Here is a 23,755-nt window from a genome sequence, read left to right as displayed (position 1 = left end):
TCACCCTTACTCCTCTAACATAGCTTCAGGATCCTAAATCAGAGAAGGGAATCTACCACATTCCAGGCTCTGATTTCTGATCTTTATCTTCCTGGCCTCAAGAGTTTGTCAGAAGTGCTGTTCAGCTTTTCAGGATCTTAACCACTTCTTTAGGGGTCAATAGATACCCAGTGGAAAAGTGGCCCCAAAGTAGGTCTCCTATTTGGGTTCCTGTATCTTCCTCATCTTGGCCCCATCACTCTTTACTTCCTTGTTACCAATACACTGCACCTTCAAAAAAAATCTTTTTTCTTATTTCATCCTCCTTAGTAGGACAGTTGGTCAAAATTAATTTTTCTCATTAAATTTTTCATTTGAAGAAGTTTTATTTCGTTGTTTTTCAAATCTGTTATATCACTTTTTAAAGTTTCCTATTCCTTACAAATACCTTTTATTTCTTTAAATACGGTATGTTATTTTAATTGCAGTATCTTTTAGTACTTTTACTTCTTATACCTAATGTTTTTGAAGGTTTCTCTATCATTTCTTCCTAGTTTTTACTAAAGGCACCTTGTTTCCTGGTACATTTGGTTATCTTTGCGTGTGCACTGCTTGCTTTCCTTGAATAATGATCTACGGAGACTACCTGAAGATTTGGGAAAGGTAACTATCTCCAGAGAGGATTTGCACTTGCTTTTATTGAGAACCTTAAGAGCACTATACATCCAGGATCACCAGGTTCATCCAGGATCATCCAGGTTTTCTTCATTTTCTCCTCCTCTACTCAGTGCCAATGTAACTCTTCCCACAGTCCCCCAGAGGTGGAGATTTCTTTTGTTTAATTATTCTGAGAATTCATCAATTTAGGGTCCCAGCTTTCATAAACTTTATGTATGTGTGCATCTTTTAAAAATTCAGCCCTTTTAGGGGCACCTGGGTGACTCAGTCAGTTAAGCATCCGACTTCAGTTCAAGTCATGATCTTGTAGTTCTGCTGACAGCTCAGAGCCTGGAGCCTGCTTCAGATTCTGTGTCTCCCTCTCTCCCTGCCCCTTCCCCTCCCTCTCCCCCCCCCCCCAAATAAATAAACATTTAAAAAAATTTAAAAACTCAGCCCTTTTAGTAATTTTCAGAATATGGTTTGAGTAAAAAAAAAAAAAAGAAAAAGAAAAAGAAAAAGAAGAAGAAAAAGAAAAAGAAAAAAGAATAAGCGTTGGAATTAGTATTATTGACCTAGCTCACATCCACTAGGAGTACAAGACTACTTGCTACATATCTATCCCTTAAAACTATATCCATTCTATCCCATATGGCAGTTTCACACAAAACTAAGTAAAATCGGAAATTACTTTCAATTATATTTTTTCTGACAAGACTGCTGTTCTTTGAGATTGGCTACATGGAACCCCAGTTATATCTGATGTGTAATTACAATGAGGGAAAACAGATTCATGTTACCCATTTCCATGATAAGTTAGTCTCTTTTATTTTTATTTACTTATTTTTTAAAGTAGGCTCTACATCCAGCGTGGAGCCCAACATGGGGCTTGAACTCACAACCCTGAGATCAAGACCGCAGCTGAGATCAAGAGTCAGAAGCTTAACTGACTGAGCCACCCAGGCATCCCAAGTTAGTCTCTTTTAAATCACAAAAACTTTAAGTAACTTCTACTCTCAGACTTACCACATTGAATATTAATTGATTCAGGGTATTTCTTGTCTCATTAAGAGGAAAGACAATAGTTAATTCACTGCTATAAAGTTTGGCACCCCATGGGTGCTGACTAAATAATTTTTGAATAAATAAGCAAATGAATAAGTAAAAAGACATCAAGTAATACTGCCTTCAAAATACTGTTCCATAACAAATAAAAGAAATTTCACAGTAAAGAGGTTACCACCATTTCAGTAATAATGAAAAAGATTATATTCATTAGTAAGACATAAAAACAACTGAATAAAAACAGAAACACACCAAATTTGAGGGCTCAAGTAAAATGAAAAGATGAATAAGAAAAACATGATTGAAAACACAATGTATTCAACCTCAGTGTGAACAGGAGGGGGTGTTCTACCAATAACATACAATATAACCCCACAAACAAATGCAAGAAGGTCTGAATGTAAACAGGAAAATGCAAATTAAAGCCACAGTGAGGTTTTTTTTTTTGAATTTTTTTAATGTTTTTTTAAATTTATTTTTGAGACAGAGAGAGACAGAGCATGAACGGGGGAGGGTCAGAGAGAGAGGGAGACACAGAATCTGAAACAGGCTCCAGGCTCTGAGCTGTCAGCCCAGAGCCCGATGCGGGGCTCGAACTCACGGACCGCGAGATCATGACCTGAGCCGAAGTCGGACGCTCAACCGACTGAGCCACCCAGGCGCCCCATGCCACAGTGAGTTATAATGAAAGATCTAACAGACTGGCAAAGTCTAAAAATCAGCCATATAGAAGTGACATGGAGACTGCAATGTACAGCATTTTTCTTTTTTTTTTAATTTTTTTTTAATGTTTTTTAATTTATTTTTGAGACAGAGAGAGACAGAGCATGAGCGGGGAAGGGGCAGAGAGAGAGGGAGACACAGAATCTGAAGCAGGCTCCAGGCTCTGAGCTGTCAGCACAGAGCCCGATGCAGGGCTCGAACTCACAGACTGTGAGATCGTGACCTGAGCTGAAGTCGGACGCTTAAGCGACTGAGCCACCCAGGCGCCCCTACAGCATCTTTCATATACTGTCAGCGAGAATATAAATTATACAGCCTTTTTGAACATATGATCCATCAATTGTGCTCCAAGGTATACACCATAAAGAAAATCTTATACATGTGTACCAGGAGACAACATACAAAAATGTTCCTAAGCAGCCTATTCATAATAGCAAACAACTATAAAAAACTGAAAAGCCTATCAATTGCAAAATGGATAAGTACATTTAGGCATATTTATACTACACTGGAATACTACAGAGTAGTGAAAATTAAGAAACTACAATTATACTCAGCAACACTAATAAATATATAAATAAATAACAAAGCAAAAGAAAAGCAGACCAATATTTATAACGATTCAATTTATATTATATTTATATAAAATCAAAGTCAGATAAAAGGACATTTATATGTTGTTTTTTGTTTGTTTTTTGAGAGAGCGTGTGTGTGCGCATACAAGCTGGGGAGGGGGCCGAGGGAGAGGGAGAAAGAGAATCTTCAGCAGGCTCCATGCCCAGTGCAGAGCGCAAAGCAGGGCTCCATCTTATGATTGTGAGATCGTGACCTGACCCGAAATCAAGAGTCAGACACTTAGCTGATTGAGCCACCCAAGTGCCCCCAATATAGGATGTGTATAAACATACACATGTATGATCCTGTGAGAAAATGCTTAACGAAGCATGAAATAAGTTACTAGAAGTTGGAGAAAAATATAAGACAGGACTCACAAGAAGCTTCAACAGGTTGTGGTTGTTTTGTAAAGACAGTTGATGAACAGATACTTGTTTTATTATTCTTTATACTATATATAAAAACTATGAATATATATTCTTTGGACGTGTATTTTGCAATTAAACATTTAAGCACCAGGTGATCCAAAAGATATGCAGTTAAAAATATATATAAAAGGAAAAATAAGTATAAACATTAGGTTTCCAAAAATTACACTAGAAATTACACTGGAATTTACTTACCCATCTGCTTTCCTATCAGAGCATTAATTTCCTCCAGGATATGGACATATTATATGTTAATGCTTAAAGAATATAACCGAAAGAATGACTTTTTAAATTCATATGACCTCAGACAGCACTTTTCAAGGAAAGAATTTAGTTCATGGTCTTGATATCATCTAAATATACCATTTTAGTAAAATAACAAACTATATTAAGTTTATTTTCCCTAAAAGGCAGTCATTGAGTCAAAGTCCAATTTACTAACATTTCCTTTAACATTTACAGACCGACTTGAGTTTGAATACAATAGAAGTCACAACGTCTTCTCAGATCAGCACTGAGATCAGTTACTGCTCAAAATAGTAACAGCACCTAAGCCAGTTCTTTTCATTAACATTTTCCTCAAAAGGTATCAAGAAACTTAATTTTGCATCATTAGTTATCTGGAAAAAACACATATTAGATTTTAAAGGCTCCAGGAGACACAAGTAAGCCTATGTTTGATCAAATTCCACACTGCATTTGTCTATGAAATAAAAATTCTTTCAAAACTAAAAAAAAAAAAATAAAATAAAATAAAATAAAAATCTACCTCACATTTTCAAAGACTGAATAAATTATTAATGGATTCCAGATAATTGATGTCAATTAAATGCCTATGTAAATTTTGACTTCTAAATGGTATCAGGAGCTTCATCTTACCTGGGGAGGATAGTTGCTCTCTGAGGACCACCTTGAAGATTGGTCATTTGGTTTATCCACTAAAATGTTCCTGAAATAAAGAAAATTATAGCAAATAATTAAAATTATAAGTGAATATGGGGGATGTGTGGATGGCTCAGTCAGTTAAGTGTCCGAATCTTGATTCTGGCTCTGGTCATGATCTCATAGTTTATGAGTTTGAGCCCTGTGTCAGGCTCTCAGCTGATAGGACAGAGCCTGCTTGGGATTCACTCTCTCTCCCTCTCTCTCTCTGCCCCTCTCTGCTCGCTCTCTCTCTCTCTCTCAAAATAACTAAATAAACTTAAAAAAATAAATAAAATTACAAGTGAATATGAACATGCAAAAAGAGGAATAATCTACCAGAGGCTGAAATTACCATAGGTATATAAGGTTTGGAGCTTGAACAGAAAGAGAAAATAAAACAGAATAAGGAACAGAAAAGCTCTAGTATATATAAGATTTTGAAAATATGATAAAGGTAGCATTTCAAACAATGGAGAAAAAGGCAAGAAAAAATATACTTCTGCTTCATACCAAGTGACAAAGTGAACAGTACATACATTTAAGGTGAAAAAACAAAATACCTAAGAATAAATAAATTACCATATATACACATCATATATATCACTATATTACACAATTATATTGTTATATGTTATATATATAATACATATATTAACATCATACATGCATATGTATATACATACAATCAATCTTTAGATTAAGAGGTCTTTAAAGTACAGCATCTGAATCAGAACTCTGGGTGAAAAAAAGGAACTGATGTAAGTAACTTTAGAAGATGGTGCCTTCACCTGAAACTATAAGGCTAAAGACAAATGGAACCATATATAAAAACTGTACTTTATTTTATAAAGTTGTTTTCTAAGATATATGGGTTAATTCTGAAATAGTTTACATGTAATGTATACTGGGGTTGAATAAATAAGTAAATGGATGGCAGATAGTGGGAGCCAAGCTTCTCACTTTGGAGTGGAAAGTTACAGAAAAGCAAAGGGAGGATGGTTAGAATGAACCCTGAGGTACTGGATCAGAGCCAGAGACCTCAATCACTGTGAACTCATGTTTAGTTTAATATGGACACAGATAAATATAAAAGTAATTAGAGATATATATGTGCATGTATGCACACACACCACAGTTTTTCCTAACTCTGTTTATTAAAAGGGACTAGAATTAGTGACACCCCAGTAGCAATGAGCACTCACAGCACCCAGAGCTTGGTTTCTACATAATATACCCCAATAAAAGAAAATAGGGATTCTAGGGGAAATGGCTGGTTCTAAGATTGGAACAGGGTTCAAAAGATAAACCTGGAGCATCCTGTAGCACTCAAAAAAATTAAAAAATAAAGGATGGAGACATATCAAAAAGACACAGAGAAACCAAAATAAAAGAATGAAAGAATGAATGGCCAAAGCTGAAATAATTTAAATAACAAAATAAATAGTGTAGTACTGGATTATAACCAAAGAATATAATAAATATCCATGAGTCCATACTAATATAATCCCACTCTAATCATCCAACAAACTCAAATTGAAGAACATTCAACAAAATATGTAACTAATACTCCTCAAAACCCTAAATGTAATGAAAAACAAGGAAAGAATGAAAACTTGTCACAGACCAGAGGCAAGTAAAGAGACATGATAACTAACAGTAATGATAGTTTATTTATTTTTTCTTAGTAATCTCTACAGCCAATGCAGAGTTCGAACTCATGACCCTAAGATCAAGAGTCACATGCTCTTCCAACTGAGCCAGCCAGGTGCTTCAAAAGTAGTAAGTATAAACATAAACATAAATACTTATTTATCTTCAATGTACAGATTAGGAAACTCAGAGAGATAAACTAATTTGCCTAAATATACAAACACCTAAGTAAGGATTTGAATCCAAGGCCAACTGACTCACTCCAAAGTCAATGCTCTTAATTATTATACTCCACAGCTTGAGAATTATTCCACTTCTTGGAACTTAACCAAAAAAATAATCCAGGGGATATAAATCATCCACATTCATCACAGCACAGTTTATAATAGCAAACTGTAAGCAACCTAATCATGTAACAATAAGGAATTAATTACACAAATTATGACATAACTAACTGTGTTACAGAATACCATGTACTCATGATCTACAGGCTAACTTTAATGTCACTGGAAAATGTTCACTACACAGTAAGTGAAGAGAAAAAGTAGTTTATAGTGTGTGTTATATATATATATATGACAAATCAAGTATTTAAGTAATAATATTCATACATGGAGAGATAAGTTAAAGAACATATACTGAATTGTGTCACTTTCAGTGATGAGATTACATGGACTCTTCCCGTTTTCTGTACTATTCAAGCTTTCTAAAATTAACACATAGTAACTTTCATAATAAAAAAAAGTTTTTTTTTTAAAAGAATGAATGATAAAACACAAAATGAAGATAACCCTACACAAAAAAAATTGTATTGCAGTTAAAAGTTAAAGCTAAATAACCAGGATTAAAAAAAAAATCACTGACATGAATGTTATAAAGCATGCAAGAAAACTGAACATAGTAGAACTATAATAAAATGGGACCACAAAAAAAATCATTCACGTTAATGAACGACACGAGGGAGTTTAACCAGTCATAACTGAAAGATGAGCAGATGGACCACTAAACGCAAAGTCAAAGAGGCCAAACAGTTGCAATATGTTGTGGTCTTGTGAATTTTGAAATGCTATTAAATAGTGTTTTGGAGATTCAGCAGTTGGGTATCTGAGGCTAAAACTCAGGGGAAAATACATGTATCTTTAGGGACATCAGTACATCACAGCTAAAATATTTAAAGCCATGATACTGAATGGGATGACCTAAGGCCTGAAATGGAGCTAGAGAAGCCAAAGGACTCATTAAGCTATGGAGGTCCATCATTTTGGGGGTCTAGATGAGAAAGGTCAAGCAAAGGAAACTAAAAAGGGACAAAGGTGAAGAAAACAGAAACTCAGAAAAGTGTGGATGCCAAATGAAAATATTTTAAGTAAAGAAGTGAAAAACTACATAAAATGCTGCTGAGAAGATAGGGACTAGGTGTATTCACCCTCATATGCCTCACTCCAAGGCTAAATGCTGCTACATACAAAGTGCTTAATAAATATTTGATAATGATATGAACAGATAAATAAGTAGCACTACAAAGAAAAATTAAAATAGAACCATCAAAGCATAAAATATATTAATCATACTTATTACCTGCAACTTAAAGCTTATACTAAGTCATAATGAATGCTAAATGGGGCAACTGGCTGGCTCCATTGGTGGAGCATGCAGCTCTTGATCTCAGGATTGTGAGTTTGAGCCCCACTTTGGGTGTAGAGAATACTTTAAAATTTTAAAAATAAATAAATGACAAATAAAATACAAGTCAGAAATAAAGTGAGGTTAGCCTGAGGTGGTTTGGAAAGATGGAGGCTTGAATATATTCCTGATAATCTCCAGTCACAACATTGGGTCAACTACTAAGTACCTCTCCTGCCTGTGCGCAGCAGGTGACAGAGGCCAGAATAAGAACTTTAAGAACCATAACGAAAGGTTGGCCATAGGAATATCAAAAGACCCATGGACATCTCTCTCCCCAATAGAAAGGCATCAACTGCATGAGCATTTCTGGGACGATCTGCTTGTCTCCCTGGCTCACAAGAGCTTCAGGAGAGCTAACCGATTGGGTTCCCTTTACCACTAAACTTGAGAATCCTCTTAGCTGAGGATATCCAGATACTGAGAGATGTCTCCTGGTAACCCACAGAGAACTAACAACATACAAAAAGACTGCTGGTCTACCCGCTATCTGAGGTATGAGAAGCTTTACCCAAAGAGCACACAACACAAGAAAGCTTGCATAGAAAGCTTGCATAGAAGAATAAATGCACAAAGAGAGCCAAGAAATCTTTTAAGAAAGAATAGTGAGAGGAAGTCATGTTATAAGCTTTTAAAAACACTTCAAATCCCTAGAATTAAAAACAGTAGGGAATGGTATAGAAACAGACTTATCTCAGAGAAACAAAAACCCAGAAATTGAGCCCTGTGTATAATAGAATTTAATATTTGATAAAGGCGGTATTTTATTTCATTGGGAAATGGTAGTTCATAGTTAAATGATGCTTACGCAACTGATGGGAGAAAATAAGTTAACTCCTAACTAATACAAAATTGATGTCAGTTAACAATTTTAACATACATACATACATATACAAAAATCTTAGGAAAAGTACTTAGGGGCCAATATATGCAACCAAAAGTGTTAGATCTTTTTGCCAAGAAACCAGAAGGTGTGAAAAAAAATAACTATTTGATTATGAAAAAAAACTTTTAAAACACCATAAAGAAAACCCAGAAACAAACAATAGAAAAAAATGTTTGCAACTCATAGGAGTAATAAGGTATTTATATCTAAAATATGAAAAATATATTTCACATTGATAAGACAAACACAAAGGAAAAGCAGAATAAATGATACTAAAATCATTAAAATAACCAATAAACAGCAACAAAAATTAACATAAGATATTTTTTTTTCATCCATCGAATTGATTAAATTAGATCCCTACTATCAGGAAATCAGGTAGAAAAAGGTAGACATGTCCATTACCCCAGGCTTTATGGAAAGTTAATATGCAACATCTATTAAAACTTTCAATGTTCATATTCTTTTCCTTAGCACTCTCATTTCAGAATCTATCCCATAAAAATAAAATCATCAGTACATAAGGACATATGTATACAGACTTGTATATATGAGTCTGTTTAATGCAGCATTTTTACAGTATCAGAGAAAATAAATTATAGAACATATAAACCATGGAACATTATACGTTATACCAGAGAAAATAAATTACAGGACATACAAACCATAGAATATTAAAGAATATTTCAGGAGTGCCTGGGTGGCTCAGTCGGTTAAGCATCCGACATCAGCTCAGGGCATGATCTCACAGTTCACGGGTTCAAGCCCCCTGGGGCTCTGTGCTGACCTGGAGCCTGCTTCAGATTCTGTGTCTCCCTCTCTCTGTCCCTCCCTCACTCACACTCTCTCTCTCCCTCTCTCAAAAATAAATATACATTAAAAAAAATTTTTTAAGAATATTTCAGTTCTATGTCAGCTAAGTGGGGAGAAATTTCTGCAATGTAAGATACAAAGAAGCATGTATGATTCTATCATTGTTAACAAAAACCTATTAGTTATATATTTGTATACAATTCAATGAACAAGCATGATATGACATAAATTTGTATCAAGTTATATAAAGCAAGCACAGATACAATAAGCCTAAAATGGAACATAAGTACTATTAAGGGATTTTAACATTATTTATATAAACAGTAAAAATCATTATTGTAAAAATATGACAGTTGAGATCTTGACAAACTTTCCGTATTTCTGGCAAACTCAGATAACTGGTAAGATCAGATAATCAAGTCGGGGTCAATCTTTCTTTCTTATTAAAGACATAGGAGATGCAGAAGCAAATACTAAGGGCTTGTTGGCTCTTAAAATTTTTAAGTGACAGGTTATCTCCCAAAGCTTAAAGTCAATTGTAGATTGTTTTTAATTCTCCCTCCCGAATGTTCCTTTCCTCAATCCATTTCCGCTCTCCTGCAAAGCAAATTAGAAAGGAGATCAAGGCGGTAGCTATTAACATCAGTCCTTCACCAACAGTAACAGAGGCACTTATGGAAGCATTCTATAAAACATGTTCATTTAATTATCCTTCCTGGTGTACTTCCTAAAGACCTTTTGAAATCCACCACTACTACTGGCATAATATAATAGTTTTTCCTTCTTTTAATTCTGAGCAAGAGACATTAACCTCTAATGCTAAACATGTCAATCACAATAGCAGTTTACAACCTCCGGTTTCTAAAAGGAGAAATACCCCATCTACAGCCTCTACTGAAGGAGCAATCCTAGACAGTGATGTTTTATACCTGTGACTTTCCCTAACAATTATCTAAAGGACAGTTACTCTAGACTGGCAAATGACCAATGATGAAAAAGCATAAGACAAAAAAAAAAAAAAAAAGTATAAGTAAACAGAACCACTGAAACAGCAAAAAGATATACAGAATAAGAATAAAGGAACATAAAAAGAACAGAAAGGAGAAGCCAGTCAGTAGTGAGATAAGAATACAGCAGACAGGGACGAATGGGTGGCTCAGTCAGTTAAGTGTCTGACTTCAGCTCAGGTCATGATCTCACGGTTCGTGAGTTCGAGCCCCTCGTCGGGCTCTGTGCTGACAGCTCAGAGCCTGGAGCCTGCTTTGGATTCTGTGTTCCCTGTCTCTCTGCCCCTCCCCTGCTAGCGCTCTGTCTCTCTCCCAAAACTGAATAAACGTTAAAAAAAAAAAAAGATTGCAGCAGACCAAAAAAAAAAATTGTTTTACTATTGTCTGAAAAAATAAATGACAAGCAAAGAAAAAAGTTATAGAAAACACAATTCAGTATAGAAACTATAGGATTCAAATAATAATGATTAATATAGTAAGGTTAAGTATTTGCCATTCTAAAACATACTTGGGGTTCCTGGGTGGCTCAGTCGATTAAGCCTCTGACTTCGGTTCAGGTCATGATCTCTTGGTTCTAATGAGTTCCAGCCCCGCATTGGCCTGTGTGCTGAAAGCTCAGAGCCTGGACCCTGCTTCGGATTCTGTGTCTCCCTCTCTCTCTGCGCCACCCCCCCACCTCCACCCCCGGCTGCTTGTGCTCACACTCACTAGCTCTCTCAAAAAATAAAATAAAATACACTTAAAATACAAAATGCAAATAATAACCGAAAACTGGTCAAGAGGAACTGATAAGGAAGATGGGCTGAGGACTAAAACGACTTTCCATGTTCACCAGGGTTTCTAAAACATACATTTTAATTTAATTTTACTTATTTGTTTAAATGTTTATTCATTTATTTTGAGAAAGAAAGACAGCAGGAGAGAGGGAGGGGCAGTGAGGAGAGGGAGGGGCAGAGAGAGAGGGAGAGAGAATCCTAAGCAGGCTCTGTGCTGTCAGCGCAGAGCCAACACAGGGCTCAAACTCACGAACTGTGAGATACGACCTGAGCTGAAATCAAAAGGCAGATGCTTAACCAACGGAGCCACCCAGGCGCCCCAAAGTACATTTTAAAATTAAAATGTAATTTTTCATTCCTACCAATGCAGAATGAAAACTGAGGGCAATAAAAATGAGCCACATTAAGCCTTCAGACACAGAATACAAAGACAAAGCTGTGAGTAATTAAATTCTTCAATAAGCACTATAAAATTTATAGTGAAACACATGGGCAAGTGAAATATGTAATACAGTTTAACTTTTTCCAAGTTATGTCTCTATTTTGCATATTTTAAAATGTACTAAATATACACTATCAATTAAACATCAGAAACAAACTTAAAATTCATCATGAGAAGACAATTTATTGGACATTTTGAGTTCAAATCAGCAAATTAAAAACCTTTTTTTGATTAAACATGCTCAAACCATAAGCCTACCCAGCAATACCTTTTAAATTACTGCTCTTAAGAATACTTTAAATATAAAAAGCAGCACTTGGGCAAAAAAAATGGAGCATTTAACATTTTTTTTCTGCTAATGGATGCTCAGAATACTTATTGGTAAACCCAGTCGATTTTAAATTCAGAGTTTTAGATACTCAAATACTTTGATGTGAAGAAGTCAGTCCAGAAGAGTATTTAAGGATTCAAGTCTGGAATATTTTCCTTTTAGTAGCTTAAAAACACCATACTAAAACCTGTGCCCTTTTTTGTTGAATGATGATTTAAACTTTGACTGGGAATCAAAAGATTACAGAGGTGGCCACTAATTGGTTGGGTGACCTTGAGCACATCACATCATCTCTCAGGGTTTTAATTCCTTTATCTGAAGTACAAAGAGAAAGGCTGAATTCCTTGGTCTTAAGTTTCTTCCAGCTTTAATCAGAGTGGCAGCATTGCACAATTCTGCAAAACACCACTCACGAAGCCATGCTAACATTCTACAATTCTGTGAAAAGCCTTTTACATCCTTGCTCTAAGTATCATGTATAATCCTCTTCCTACATAGCAGTCAATAACAACAGACAACCCAGTGATTAAATAGTTTCCATTATGTGTGAACACTGCTGGGGTACCAGCATAACGGTACAAGAATGGGTACCTGTGGCCAAAAAGGTACCCGTGTATTTTTTTTTAATTATGTTATTATGTATTTAAAAAAATTTTTTTTAATGTTTGTTTATTTTTGAGAGAGAGAGAGACAGAGAGAAAGCAAGTAAGGTAGGAGCAGAGAGAGAGGGAGACAGAATCTGTCTGGAGCAGGCTCCAGGCTCAGCACAGAGCCCTACGCAGGGCTTGAACTCACAAACAGCAAGATCGTGACCTGAGCAGAAGTTGGGCGCTTAACCGACTGAGCCACCTAGGAGCCCTATTATATCTATCTTTTAATAAACAGTGAATAGAAATAACATAAAACTTAGAAAAAAATTATACAATAAAAAGTAATTCAAATTTTAAAAACAGAAATCAACTTAAATCAATTTTGAATATCCACAGCTATAGAAAGTTAAAGAGTATACTATAAAAATAATAGCTTCTCCAAAAATTACTTATACTTGTACATATCACAGAGGTTTAGACTCCTTTCCAAATACTTCCCAATTTTCACACAGAAGCATGGTAGGGAGGGGGCCTATTATAAGCTGAAGTTACTTAATTCAACAAATATTTACTGAGTCCTATATGCCAGACGTTGCGTTGGGCTCCAGGAATATAATGGTATATAAGACAGGATCCCCACTTGTTTCTAAAAATTATTTTCAACTTTATTTATTTATTTTGAGAGAGAGCACAGGAACAAGCAAGGGAGGAGCAGACAGAGAGGGAGAGAGAGAATCCCAAGCAGGCTCTGCACTGTCATCACAGAGCCCAATGTGGGGCTCAAACTCACAAGTCATGAGATCATAACCTGAGCCAAAACCAAGAATCAGATGCTTAATCAACTGAGCCACCCAGGTGCAGACAGGATTCCCACTTGTGATACTAATGTTCAAATGAGAAGCAATAGAAAACAAGTAGAGTTGTGAACAAGATAATTATAGACTATAAAAAGTGTTATAAAAGAAACAATGGGGTGCCTGGGTGGTTCAGTCTGTTAAGTGCTTTTCTTTTCAGCTCAGGTAATGATCTCACCGTTTGTGAGTTGGAGCCTGGTTTGTGAGTTTGAGGCCCGAGTCAGGCTCTGGGCTCTAAGCTGTCAATGCAGAGCCTGCTTGGGATTCTCTCCCCTCTATCTCTGCCCCTCCCCCACCCTCACCCAGAGGAAGTCTCCCTCCCTCTCTCTCTCTTGCTCTCAAAATAAATAAACATTAAAAAAAATTTTTTTTTTTTTTAAGAAACAAACAAGGAATTGAGATACCGCAGGGGAGTTCATTTAAACCCTCTGAAAAAATGCTAACTATTCTAATTTAAAGGAGCCACCCAAAAATGAAAGTAAAATCAATTCTTTACAAAGCAATCAACAAGTTTAAAATTCTAGCAATAGGAAATAATCTGGCAAGGGAAATTTGAGAACTGAATAAAGTCAGATAATGTTCTCACAGGCTCTAAGATGAGGTAAATGCAAAGAAGGTAGGAAATCTCTAAGGGGCTGAGAACATTAAAAAAAAAATGGTGATTCTAGACCCTCAGAGGATTTCAGAACTATCCCACAAACATGCTCTTACTTTTAGAAGAACAGAGACTCACTCTGTGAAAAGAAACTGTGAGGAACAGAAAATAAATTAAACAAAGAATAAAGAATGTCAACTCCAGGAAAGATCAGAGTCATATTCTACGTGGGCAGAGATCTAAGTCACACAGACTTAAAAAAGCACAACAGCAAAATACATTTAAAGGTGACTCTTCAGAAAGCAAAACACCCAGAAAACATAGTTATAAAGGTAAAAAACAAACAAACAAACAAACAAAAAACAAAAAACCTCAGTACATCTCAAAAGTCCAAAAAATTTTTTAATGTTTTTTATTTTTGAGAGAGAGAGAGAAAGAGAGAACACCGAGCAGGGAAGGGGCAGAGAGAGAGGGAGACACATAATCTGAAGCAGGCTCCAGGATCTGAGCTGTCAGCACAGAGCCCAACGTGGGGGTCGAACTCCAATTTTTAAAATACTTCACAAAGCTCAAAAACCACATCTCTTCTGCCTACAGAAGTTCTTCTAAAACTAATGGAAAACCAAACTTACTTAAACGCTAAAAACTAAAAAGCCTACAATAAGATATTTTAGGGAAAATATTAAACATGAAACAAATACTACTCTAACAGATAATAAAAACACATGAAATACGCAGCCACCAAAAAGATAAATGTCACTAATTATTACTTCAACACGACCTTGTTACAGAAACTGGTCTGGATCACCCAGCAGAAGAACCCAGTGGCACTCAGAGATCTTGGAAGGCAGGAGGTTTATTTTACACTGGTGGGCTCAGAGGAGATCAATCTCCAGAGGTCTGAGCCCAGAGCATCAACAGAGGGGACAATTTATAGTCTGTTACTTCTCCATTCCTCATTAGTAGTAATTTGGTGCCAGGGGCAGCAGGGTGGGAAGAAGAACCCGGAAGGGGAGTCTTCAGGCAGGGACTGAAATTCCCCTACCAGTCCTGTCAGCCATCTTATACCAGATTTTTCCCTATCAACCTAACACAAATTTTAAAAATTTATATTTAAAAAGTTATAGTTTAATATGAAGCAGTAAGTCAAAATTACAACAGGTCAGAAATATTATGACTAGACAACAGGGAAGTATTAAGACTCACCAATAAAAATGCAAAACCAGTAGAAAGAAGGAAATGATAAAATTAGAGAAGAAATAAAATAGAAACAAACACAATAAAAAAGATCAATGAAACCAGGAGCTCATTCTTTGAAAAGGTCAACAAAATTCATAAACCTCTAGCCAGAGTCACCCAAAACAAACAAACAAACAAACAAACGAGGGAGAAAGAGAAAGGACTCAAACAAAATCAGAAATGAAAGAGGAAAAATAACAATTGACACTACAGAGATACAAAGGACTATAAGGGAATGTTATGAAACAGTGTATGCCAACAAACTGGACAATTTATAGGAAATGGATAAATTCCTACATATAACCTCCCAAAACTGAATCAGAAAGAAATAGAAAATTTGAACATTACCAGCAATGAAATTGTATCAGTAATCAACAAACTACCAACAAACAAAAGTCCAGGACCAGATGACTTCACAAATGAATTCTACCAAACATTTTAAGAAGAGTTAATACCTATTCTTCTCAAACTACTCTAAAAGATAGAAGAGGAAAGAAAACTTCCAAATTCATTCTATGAGGCCTGCATTACCCTGTTATCAAAACCAGACAGACACCACAGGGGCGCCTGGGTGGCTCAGTCGGTTGAGCATCTGACTTTGGCTCAGGTCTCAATCTCGCGTTTGTGGGCTTGAGCCCTGAGTCAGGCTCTGTGCTGACAGCTCAGAGCCTGGAGCCTGCTTCGGATTCTGTGCCTCCCTCTCTCTCTCTGTTCCTCCCCCGTTTGCACGCTCGCTCTCTCTCTCTCTTTCACTCTCTCTCAAAAAATAAAATAAAATGTTAAAAAAATTAAAAAAAAAAAAAAGACACCACAAAAAAAGAGAACTACAGGCCAATACCTCTGATAAACATAGATGCAAAAATCCTCAACAATATATTAGCAGACTGAACCTAACAATACATTAAAAAAAATCATTCACCATGTTTGAGTGGGATTTATTCCCAGGATACAAGGGTGGTTCATTGTTCGTAAATCAATCAATGTGATATATCACATCAATAAGAAAAGGATAAAAACCATATGATCATTTCAATAGACACAGAAAAAGCATGTAACAAGGTACAACAACCATTTATGATAAAAACCCTCAACAAAGTAGGTGTAAAGGCAACATACCTCCACATAATAAAGACCATATATGAAAAATCCACAGCCAACGTCATACTCAGTGGGGAAAAACTGAGAGTTTTCCCAAGATGAGGAACAAGACAAGGATCCCCACTCTCACTACTTATATTCAACATAGTAATGGAAGTCCTAGCCACAGCAATCAGACAAGATAAAGGAATAAAAGGAAGGAAGCTGATGAGGAAAAAGTAAAACTTTCCCTATTTACAGATGACACGATACTCTATATAGAAAAGATTCCACCAAAACACTACTAGAACTGATAATGAGGTCGCAGGACACAAAATCAATTTACAGAAATCCATTGCATTTCTATACACTAATAGTAAAGCAGTAGAAAGAGAAATTAAGAAAACAATTCATTTACAATTGCACCGAAAATACAGGTGGAAATACCTAAGAATAAACCTAACCAAGGAAATAAAAGACCTGTATTCTGAAAACTATAAAACACTGATCAAAGAAATTGAAGACAACCCAAATGCAAAAATATTCCATGCTCATGAACTGCAAGAATATTATTAAATGTCCATACTGTCCGTAGCAATCTACAGATTTAATGCAATCCCTATCAAGATACCAACAATATTTTCACAGAACTAGTACACATAATCTGAAAATTTGTCTGGAACCACAAAAGACTCCAAATAGCAAAAACAATCTTAAAGTAGTAAAATAAAGCTGGAGGTATCACAATTCCAGATTCCAAGCTATACTACAAAGCTATAGTAATCAAAACAGTATGGTAGTGGCACAAAAATAGACACACAGATCAAGAGAATAGAAATCCCAGGAACAAACTCATGATTATATCGTCAGTTAATCTTCAACATAGAGGCAAGAGTATGCAATACGAAAAAAGTCTCTTCAACAAATGGTGCTGGAAAAACTGGACAGCTACATGCAAAAGAATGAAACTGAACCACTTTCTTACAATCATGCACAAAAATAAACTCAAAATGGATTAAAGACCTAAATGTGAAACCTGAAACCATAAAAATCCTTGAAGAAAGCACAGGCAGTAATTTCTCTGACACTGGCCATAGCAATATCTATCTAGGTATATCTATCCTGGGCCAAGGGAAAGAAAGCAAAAATAAAGTATTAGGACTACAGCAAAATAAAAATCTTCTGCACAGCAAAGGAAACATCCAACAAAACTAAAAGACAACCTGCTGAATATGAGAAGATATTTGCAAATGACACAACCAATGAAAGGTTAGTATCCAAAATATAGAAAGAACGGATACAACTCAACATCCAAAAAACAAATAATCCAATTTAAATGGGCAGAAGACATGAATAGACATTTCTTCAAAGACATCCAGATGCCCAACAGACATATGAAAAGATGCTAAAAAATCACTCATCATCAGGGAAATGCAAATCAAAACTACAATGAGATATCACCTCACACCTGTCAGGATGGCTAAAATAAAAAACACAAGAAACAACAAGTGTTGGGGCACCTCGGTGGCTCAGTCCGTTAAGCATCCAACTCTTGGTTTCAGCTCGGGTCATGGTCTCATTGTTCATGAGTTCAAGCCCCACACCGGGCTCTGTGCTGACAGTGCAGAGCTTGCTTGGGATTCTCTCTCCCCATCTCTCTGACCCTCCCCCACTCACTCTCTGTATCTCTCTCTCTCTCTCAATAAATAAATAAACTTAAAATTTTTTCAAAAGAAAAGAAACAATAATTGCTGGCAAAGAAATGGAGAAATAGAGACCCTTGTGCACTGTTGGTAGAAATGCAAACTGATGCAGCCACTGTGGAAAACAGTACGGAGGTTCCTCAAAAAATTCAAAACAGACCTACCCTACAATCCAGTAATCACACTGCTGGGTATTCACCAAAAGATTATGAAAACACTAATTCAAAGGGATACCTGCAACTCCTATGTTTACTGAAGCATTATTTACAATAGCCAAATTATGGAAGCAGCTCAAATGTCCATCAACAGGCGAATGGGTATAGAACATGTGGTAACACACAATCACAAAATTTAGTAACTATGTCAATATAAATAAGTAATTAAATATACAAAAAAATTAAAGTGAAAAAGGAACAGGTAGCAAAATACAAATATTAAAAATAAAGTTGCTGGGGCACCTGGCTGGCTCAGTCCATGGAGCATGTGACTCTTGATCTCTGGGTTGTGGGTTTGAGCTCTGCATTAGGTGCAGAGATTAGTTAGAAACAAAATCTTTAAAAAAAAAAAAGAAAAAGAAAAGAAAAAGGGCAGGTAAGCAGAGACTCTTTTGAGAGTTACATGGCTACTTTGCACAAGTCTATGGAGACAAATTTGAAAACTCAGATGAAATGTATAACTCTCAATGGGGGGAAAATGTACCTCCTGACTCCAGTAGACATAGAAAGTTAAAAGAGAATTTCCATATAAGAAAGAGTTGCCAGAATTCAACCATCAAACAACATCAAGTAGAGATGGTTCCAGTAAGGAAATCTATCAAAACATTTAAAAAGGATAGACCTAATATAACTGAAACTATTGAAGAAAACAGTAAAAAGATAAAAGCATGTTTTAAAGAAGTTAGTATAAACACTGATATCAAATCTGAAAAAGACTATTAACTCAAAAAAAAAAAGAATACTAACAGAAACACACAGAAAATTACAATCAACTTCAGTTATATTCATTCAAAAAATCTCTTATGAAAATCCTATAAAAAGTGATAGAAAATAAAAAACCACAGCATTAAAAATCTAAACCTAGTACGTTATTCCAAAACTGCAAGCGTGTTTCATTCTTAGGTCCTCCATTGATACGATGCCATAATAAGAGATCTATAGAGAAAGATTATTCTGTCATTTCAATAGATGCCTCAAAAAAGCACTTGACAAGTTCAACACTTAATTATGACAAAAGCACTCAAACTTAAAAAATGATGGCTCCATCTTTAACTTGATTCTATATACATATAAAACATATAACCAAAGCCAGCACCTTAAACAACAGTTAAACACTAGAAGTATTTCTGCCAAAATCAAGGACAAAGATGCCCATTATCACCACTACTATTAACCTTATAATGAAGGTATTAGCCAATGTAATTTTAATAGGGAAAGCAAAGGGATTTCCAGATTCAGCTCCAAAATGTAAGAGCTAGTAAAAGTTGTCTATCATTCACATCTAGACAACACAAAAGCTGAACTAAAAATCAAAGATGTTTCTTAGGTCCTTCAAAGCGCTGAGGTTACTGAGGAAACCATGACCCTGTAATCTGGACAGATAGGTAAAGACAGAATCACAGCTGAGATCACTTTACCCAGAGCAAAAGCCACTGCAGACAGTAATTAACAAGAATAATTAAAATGTTATTTTGACAAATCTTGGGAGACTGAATATGGACTACCTTGAGCATCAGAAACTCGTGGAGGCAGTCTTAGGGATCCCCACACTTTTGCAGTTTTTACTTCCAGTAAAAGAAGACAAAAAAACCCCGCCCGGAACAAGGTAGAAAAAAGCAACTATTTTTTAAATACTCCAATTCTTTAAATACTCTCCATTCTTCATAATGAAAGCCGGCCTTCTAAAGGCAACTACATTACCATAGCCTTACATGCCATGGGGAAGAGCAGTTAGACAACCCTAGCCCTGTAAAGCCTTCCTTTCTCACATAAGGGATGGGGCGGGGGGGGGGGGGGGGGGGGGGGGGGCACGAGGCTAAATAAATAACATTTTGGAAATAAGAGTCCAGGGATTTAGTCCCAGTTAAATAAGTTAAAAATCTATTATTAAAGTGAGATATAGTAAGATTAGAAAATTCTTCCCTAACCTCACAGCTAACCACCACAACAGAAGTAATGTATAACAGCAGTATATTACAAGTGAAAGAGCTACAGGGCACAATCCTATTTTTCTTAGAGCACTCAAAAAATGAAACAAAACAACAAAAAAGGGGGGAGGGGAGGACAAGGACAGTAAAAGAAAATGATGCTTCTGGCACCTAAGGTTACATTAAACATAAAATAGCCCAACTTCTAACCTGAAGAACACAAAACCTCAAACTAAAAAGCCTAATTCCCTCAGTTCCCATTACCCAATACATCCTAGCTGGCTGCCAACAAAAAACTCAAAAGTATGCAATGCAGAAAGGCAAGAAGAAAAAAAAAACAGTCTTAAGAGACAAAACAAGACCAGAATCAGATTCAAACATGACACAGAGTTTGGAATTACTGAAAAGGGAACTTAAAAGAACTATGATTAAAAATAAATAAATGAGCTACAATGAATACCTTAAGGGCATTAATGGAAAAAGTAGGGGCACCTGGGTGGCTCAATAGGTTGAGTGTCCAACTTCCGTTCAAGTCATGATCTCACAGTTCCTGAGTTGGAGGCCCATGTTGGGCTTTGCATTAACAGGGCAGAGCCTGCTTTGGACTCTCTGTCTCCCTCTCTCTGCCCCTCCCCCACTCACACTCTCATTCTCTCCCAAAAATAAACATAAAAAACAAACTTCTGGGGTGCCTGGGTGGCTCAGTCGGTTAAGCGTCCGACTTCGGCTCAGGTCATGATCTCGCGGTCTGTGGGTTCCAGCCCCGCGTCGGGCTCTGTGCTGACAGCTCAGAGCCTGGAGCCTGTTTCGGATTCTGTGTCTCCCTCTTCCTCTGACCCTCCCCTGTTCATGCTCTCTCTCTCTCTCAAAAATAAATAAATGTTAAAAAAAAAATTTTTAAAAACAAACTTCTTTTAAAAAAGCAGACAACATAAGCAAGATAGATGGTTAATATACCAAGAAAAGAATCAGTGAGCTTGAAGATACAGTCAGCAAAAAGTTCCCAACTGAAAGAGCAAGAAATTTTTTAAAGGAAAAGAATATCAAACAACTGTGAGAAAATTACAAAAGCTATAACATATATGTTTAAATGCAATAGTGGAAGGAGAAGAAAGACAGTAAAGAAAAAATATCTCAAGTAATTATAACTGGAAATTTTCCAAAATTAATGACAAACACCAAACCACGTATCCATGAAGCTCAGAGAAAACCAAGCAGGATACATACAAAAAAAAACAAAAACAAACAAACAAAAAAAAAAACAGAAGCAAAAAAGAAAGAAAAAAAGGGAAAAAAGAAAAAAAGAGAAAAACAAACAAAACCCAAAAAACTACATGCATTCAAACTGCCATAAAACAAAGAAAAAGAAAAAATCCTCTCGAATGAAGGCAGTGGGAAAAACTCCTTATCTATCCAAGAACAAGGATAATTACTTTGAACTTCTCATCAAAAACCATACAATCAAGAAAAGAGTAGAATGAAATGCTTCTAAGCACTGAAAGATTAAAACCACCAACCCAAAATTCTATATCCAGAAAAACTGTCCTTTACAAGTGAGGGAAAAATAAACACTTTCTAAAACAAAATCTGAGGAAATCTGTCACCAGTAGATCTGCCTTGCATAAAAGTGAAAAGAAGTTCTCTGAAGTAAAATGATACAGATCAGAATCATAGATATAAATAAAGAGGGCCCGAGAATGATTAAATGAAGATAAAGTAAAAACTTCTACTTTTTATTCTTAACTGAGCTAATAAACTGTTCGAAGTAATAATGACAACAATGCATTTGGGTGATTTAGCATATGGAAAAAAAATTAATGAGAACAATGTTATAAGGGATGAGAGGGAGGAACTGAAAATACTGTTATAAAATACCTAAACTACCTGTGAAACAGTATACTGACATTTAAAGCTAGACTTAATTAGTTGCAAATGTGTATTGCAAATTCTGGGACAACCACTAAAAACATATTTAAAAAAGTATAACTGACATGCTCAGAGAAGATGAAATCACACTGAATATTCATTTCAAATCAGAGAAAGCAGAAAAACAGGAGAAATTAAGAAAACCAAACATGTGCAATAAGTATAAAACAGACACAAATATGGTAGATATCAATCTAACTGTATCAATAATTGATTAAATATAAATGGTCTAGGGGCACCTGGGTGGCTCAGTGGGTTGAGTGTCCGACTCTTGATTTCGGCTCAAGTAATGATCTCACGGTCATGGGATTGAGCCCTGCATTGGGCTCTGAGCTGACAGCACAAAGCCTGCTTAAGATTCTCTCTTTTTTTCTCTCTCAGCTCCTCCCCTGCTCTCTCAAAAATAAATAAATAAGCACTAAATAAATAAATAAATAAGGCCTAAATCAATTGTAAGACATAGACTGTCAATAGTGTTAAAAAGAAAAACAAGATTCAAATATATTGTTTACAAGAAATCCACCATAAATCTAAGGATACACAGATGAAAAGTAAAGAAATAGAGAAAGATATACCATGCTTAGGAAAGAAACCTGGAGTTACTATATTAATATCAGGCAAAAGACTGAAGAACAAGGAAAAGTATCACAGATAAGGGAGGGCATTACATAATGAAAAAAGTGCCAATTCTCCAAGAAGACATAACAATCTTTAATGTGTCTGCACCCAAAAATGAGTGCCAAAATACTTGAGGGAAAAACTGACAGAATGACAAAAAGAAATAGACAAATCCACTATTATGACTGAAGACATTAATATCCCTCTATCAATAATTGACAGATCCAGCAGGCAGAAACTCAGTAAGGATACAGTTGAATTAAACAGCACCATCTAACTGGATCTAATTAACATTTATAGAATTTTTTTTTTCAACACAGCAGGATACACATTCTCCATAAAACCATAAAACACATGTTAATAAATGTAAAAGAACAGAAAATCATACAAAGAATACTCTCTCAGGCCACAATGGAATTAAACTAGAAATCAGTAACAGAAAGATAGGTGGAAAACCCCAAAATATCTGGAGTAAACAACATACTTCTAAATAATACATGGGTCAAATCTCAATATTAATTTTTTAATATATCAAAGTAAATAAAAATAAAACATCAACGTTTCTGTGATGCAACCAAAGCAAAGCTTAGAAGGAAACTTACAGCACTGAAAGCACATATTTGGAAAGATCTAAAATCAAGCACCTAAGCTTCCACCCTTGGCAACTGCAGAAAAGAAGAGCAATTTAAGCATAAAGCAAGCAGAGAAGATAGATAATTAAAAGCAAAAATCAGTGAAACACAAAACTATAAAACTCTTAGAAGATAACAGAGGAGAAAATTTAGGTGACTTGGGTATGACAGTGGCTTTTTAAATATAACGCTAAAAGCAAAATCCATGAAAGAAAAAACTGGTTAAGTCAGATTTTTTTAAATCAAAATCTTCTTAGTTTTTACTGGAGACTGTTTCTTCTAAGAGTATAAAATTCTGCTAAATGTAATTTACACTGATGGCAATAAGGGAAATCTTTGAAGAGGAATTTTTTATATGTGGTTAGGACTAAAGTTAAAATCAAAAACTTCTGCTCTGCA

At 35.6% G+C, this 23,755-nt stretch overlaps 1 protein-coding gene across 3 annotated transcripts in view; it reads right to left on the bottom strand.

Annotated features, from left to right (window-relative positions):
- The window catches only part of MKLN1 (muskelin 1), a 365,725-nt gene that overhangs the window by 130,613 nt on the left and 211,357 nt on the right, over nt 1-23,755 (bottom strand). For all 3 annotated transcript variants that reach the window (XM_053897538.1, XM_019452771.2, XM_019452770.2), the window contains one exon: nt 4,347-4,416. In XM_053897538.1, the coding sequence (XP_053753513.1) occupies nt 4,347-4,416 (70 nt within the window). The remainder of the gene's footprint in view (nt 1-4,346; nt 4,417-23,755) is intronic.

This window comes from Panthera pardus, unplaced genomic scaffold (assembly GCF_024362965.1).
Source record: "Panthera pardus isolate Hobbes unplaced genomic scaffold, ASM2436296v1 HiC_scaffold_8, whole genome shotgun sequence".
In the NCBI taxonomy this organism is placed as follows: Eukaryota; Metazoa; Chordata; class Mammalia; order Carnivora; family Felidae; genus Panthera; species Panthera pardus.
The sequence above is the reverse complement of the archived record's forward strand: the minus strand, read 5'-3'. Positions and strand labels throughout refer to the sequence as shown.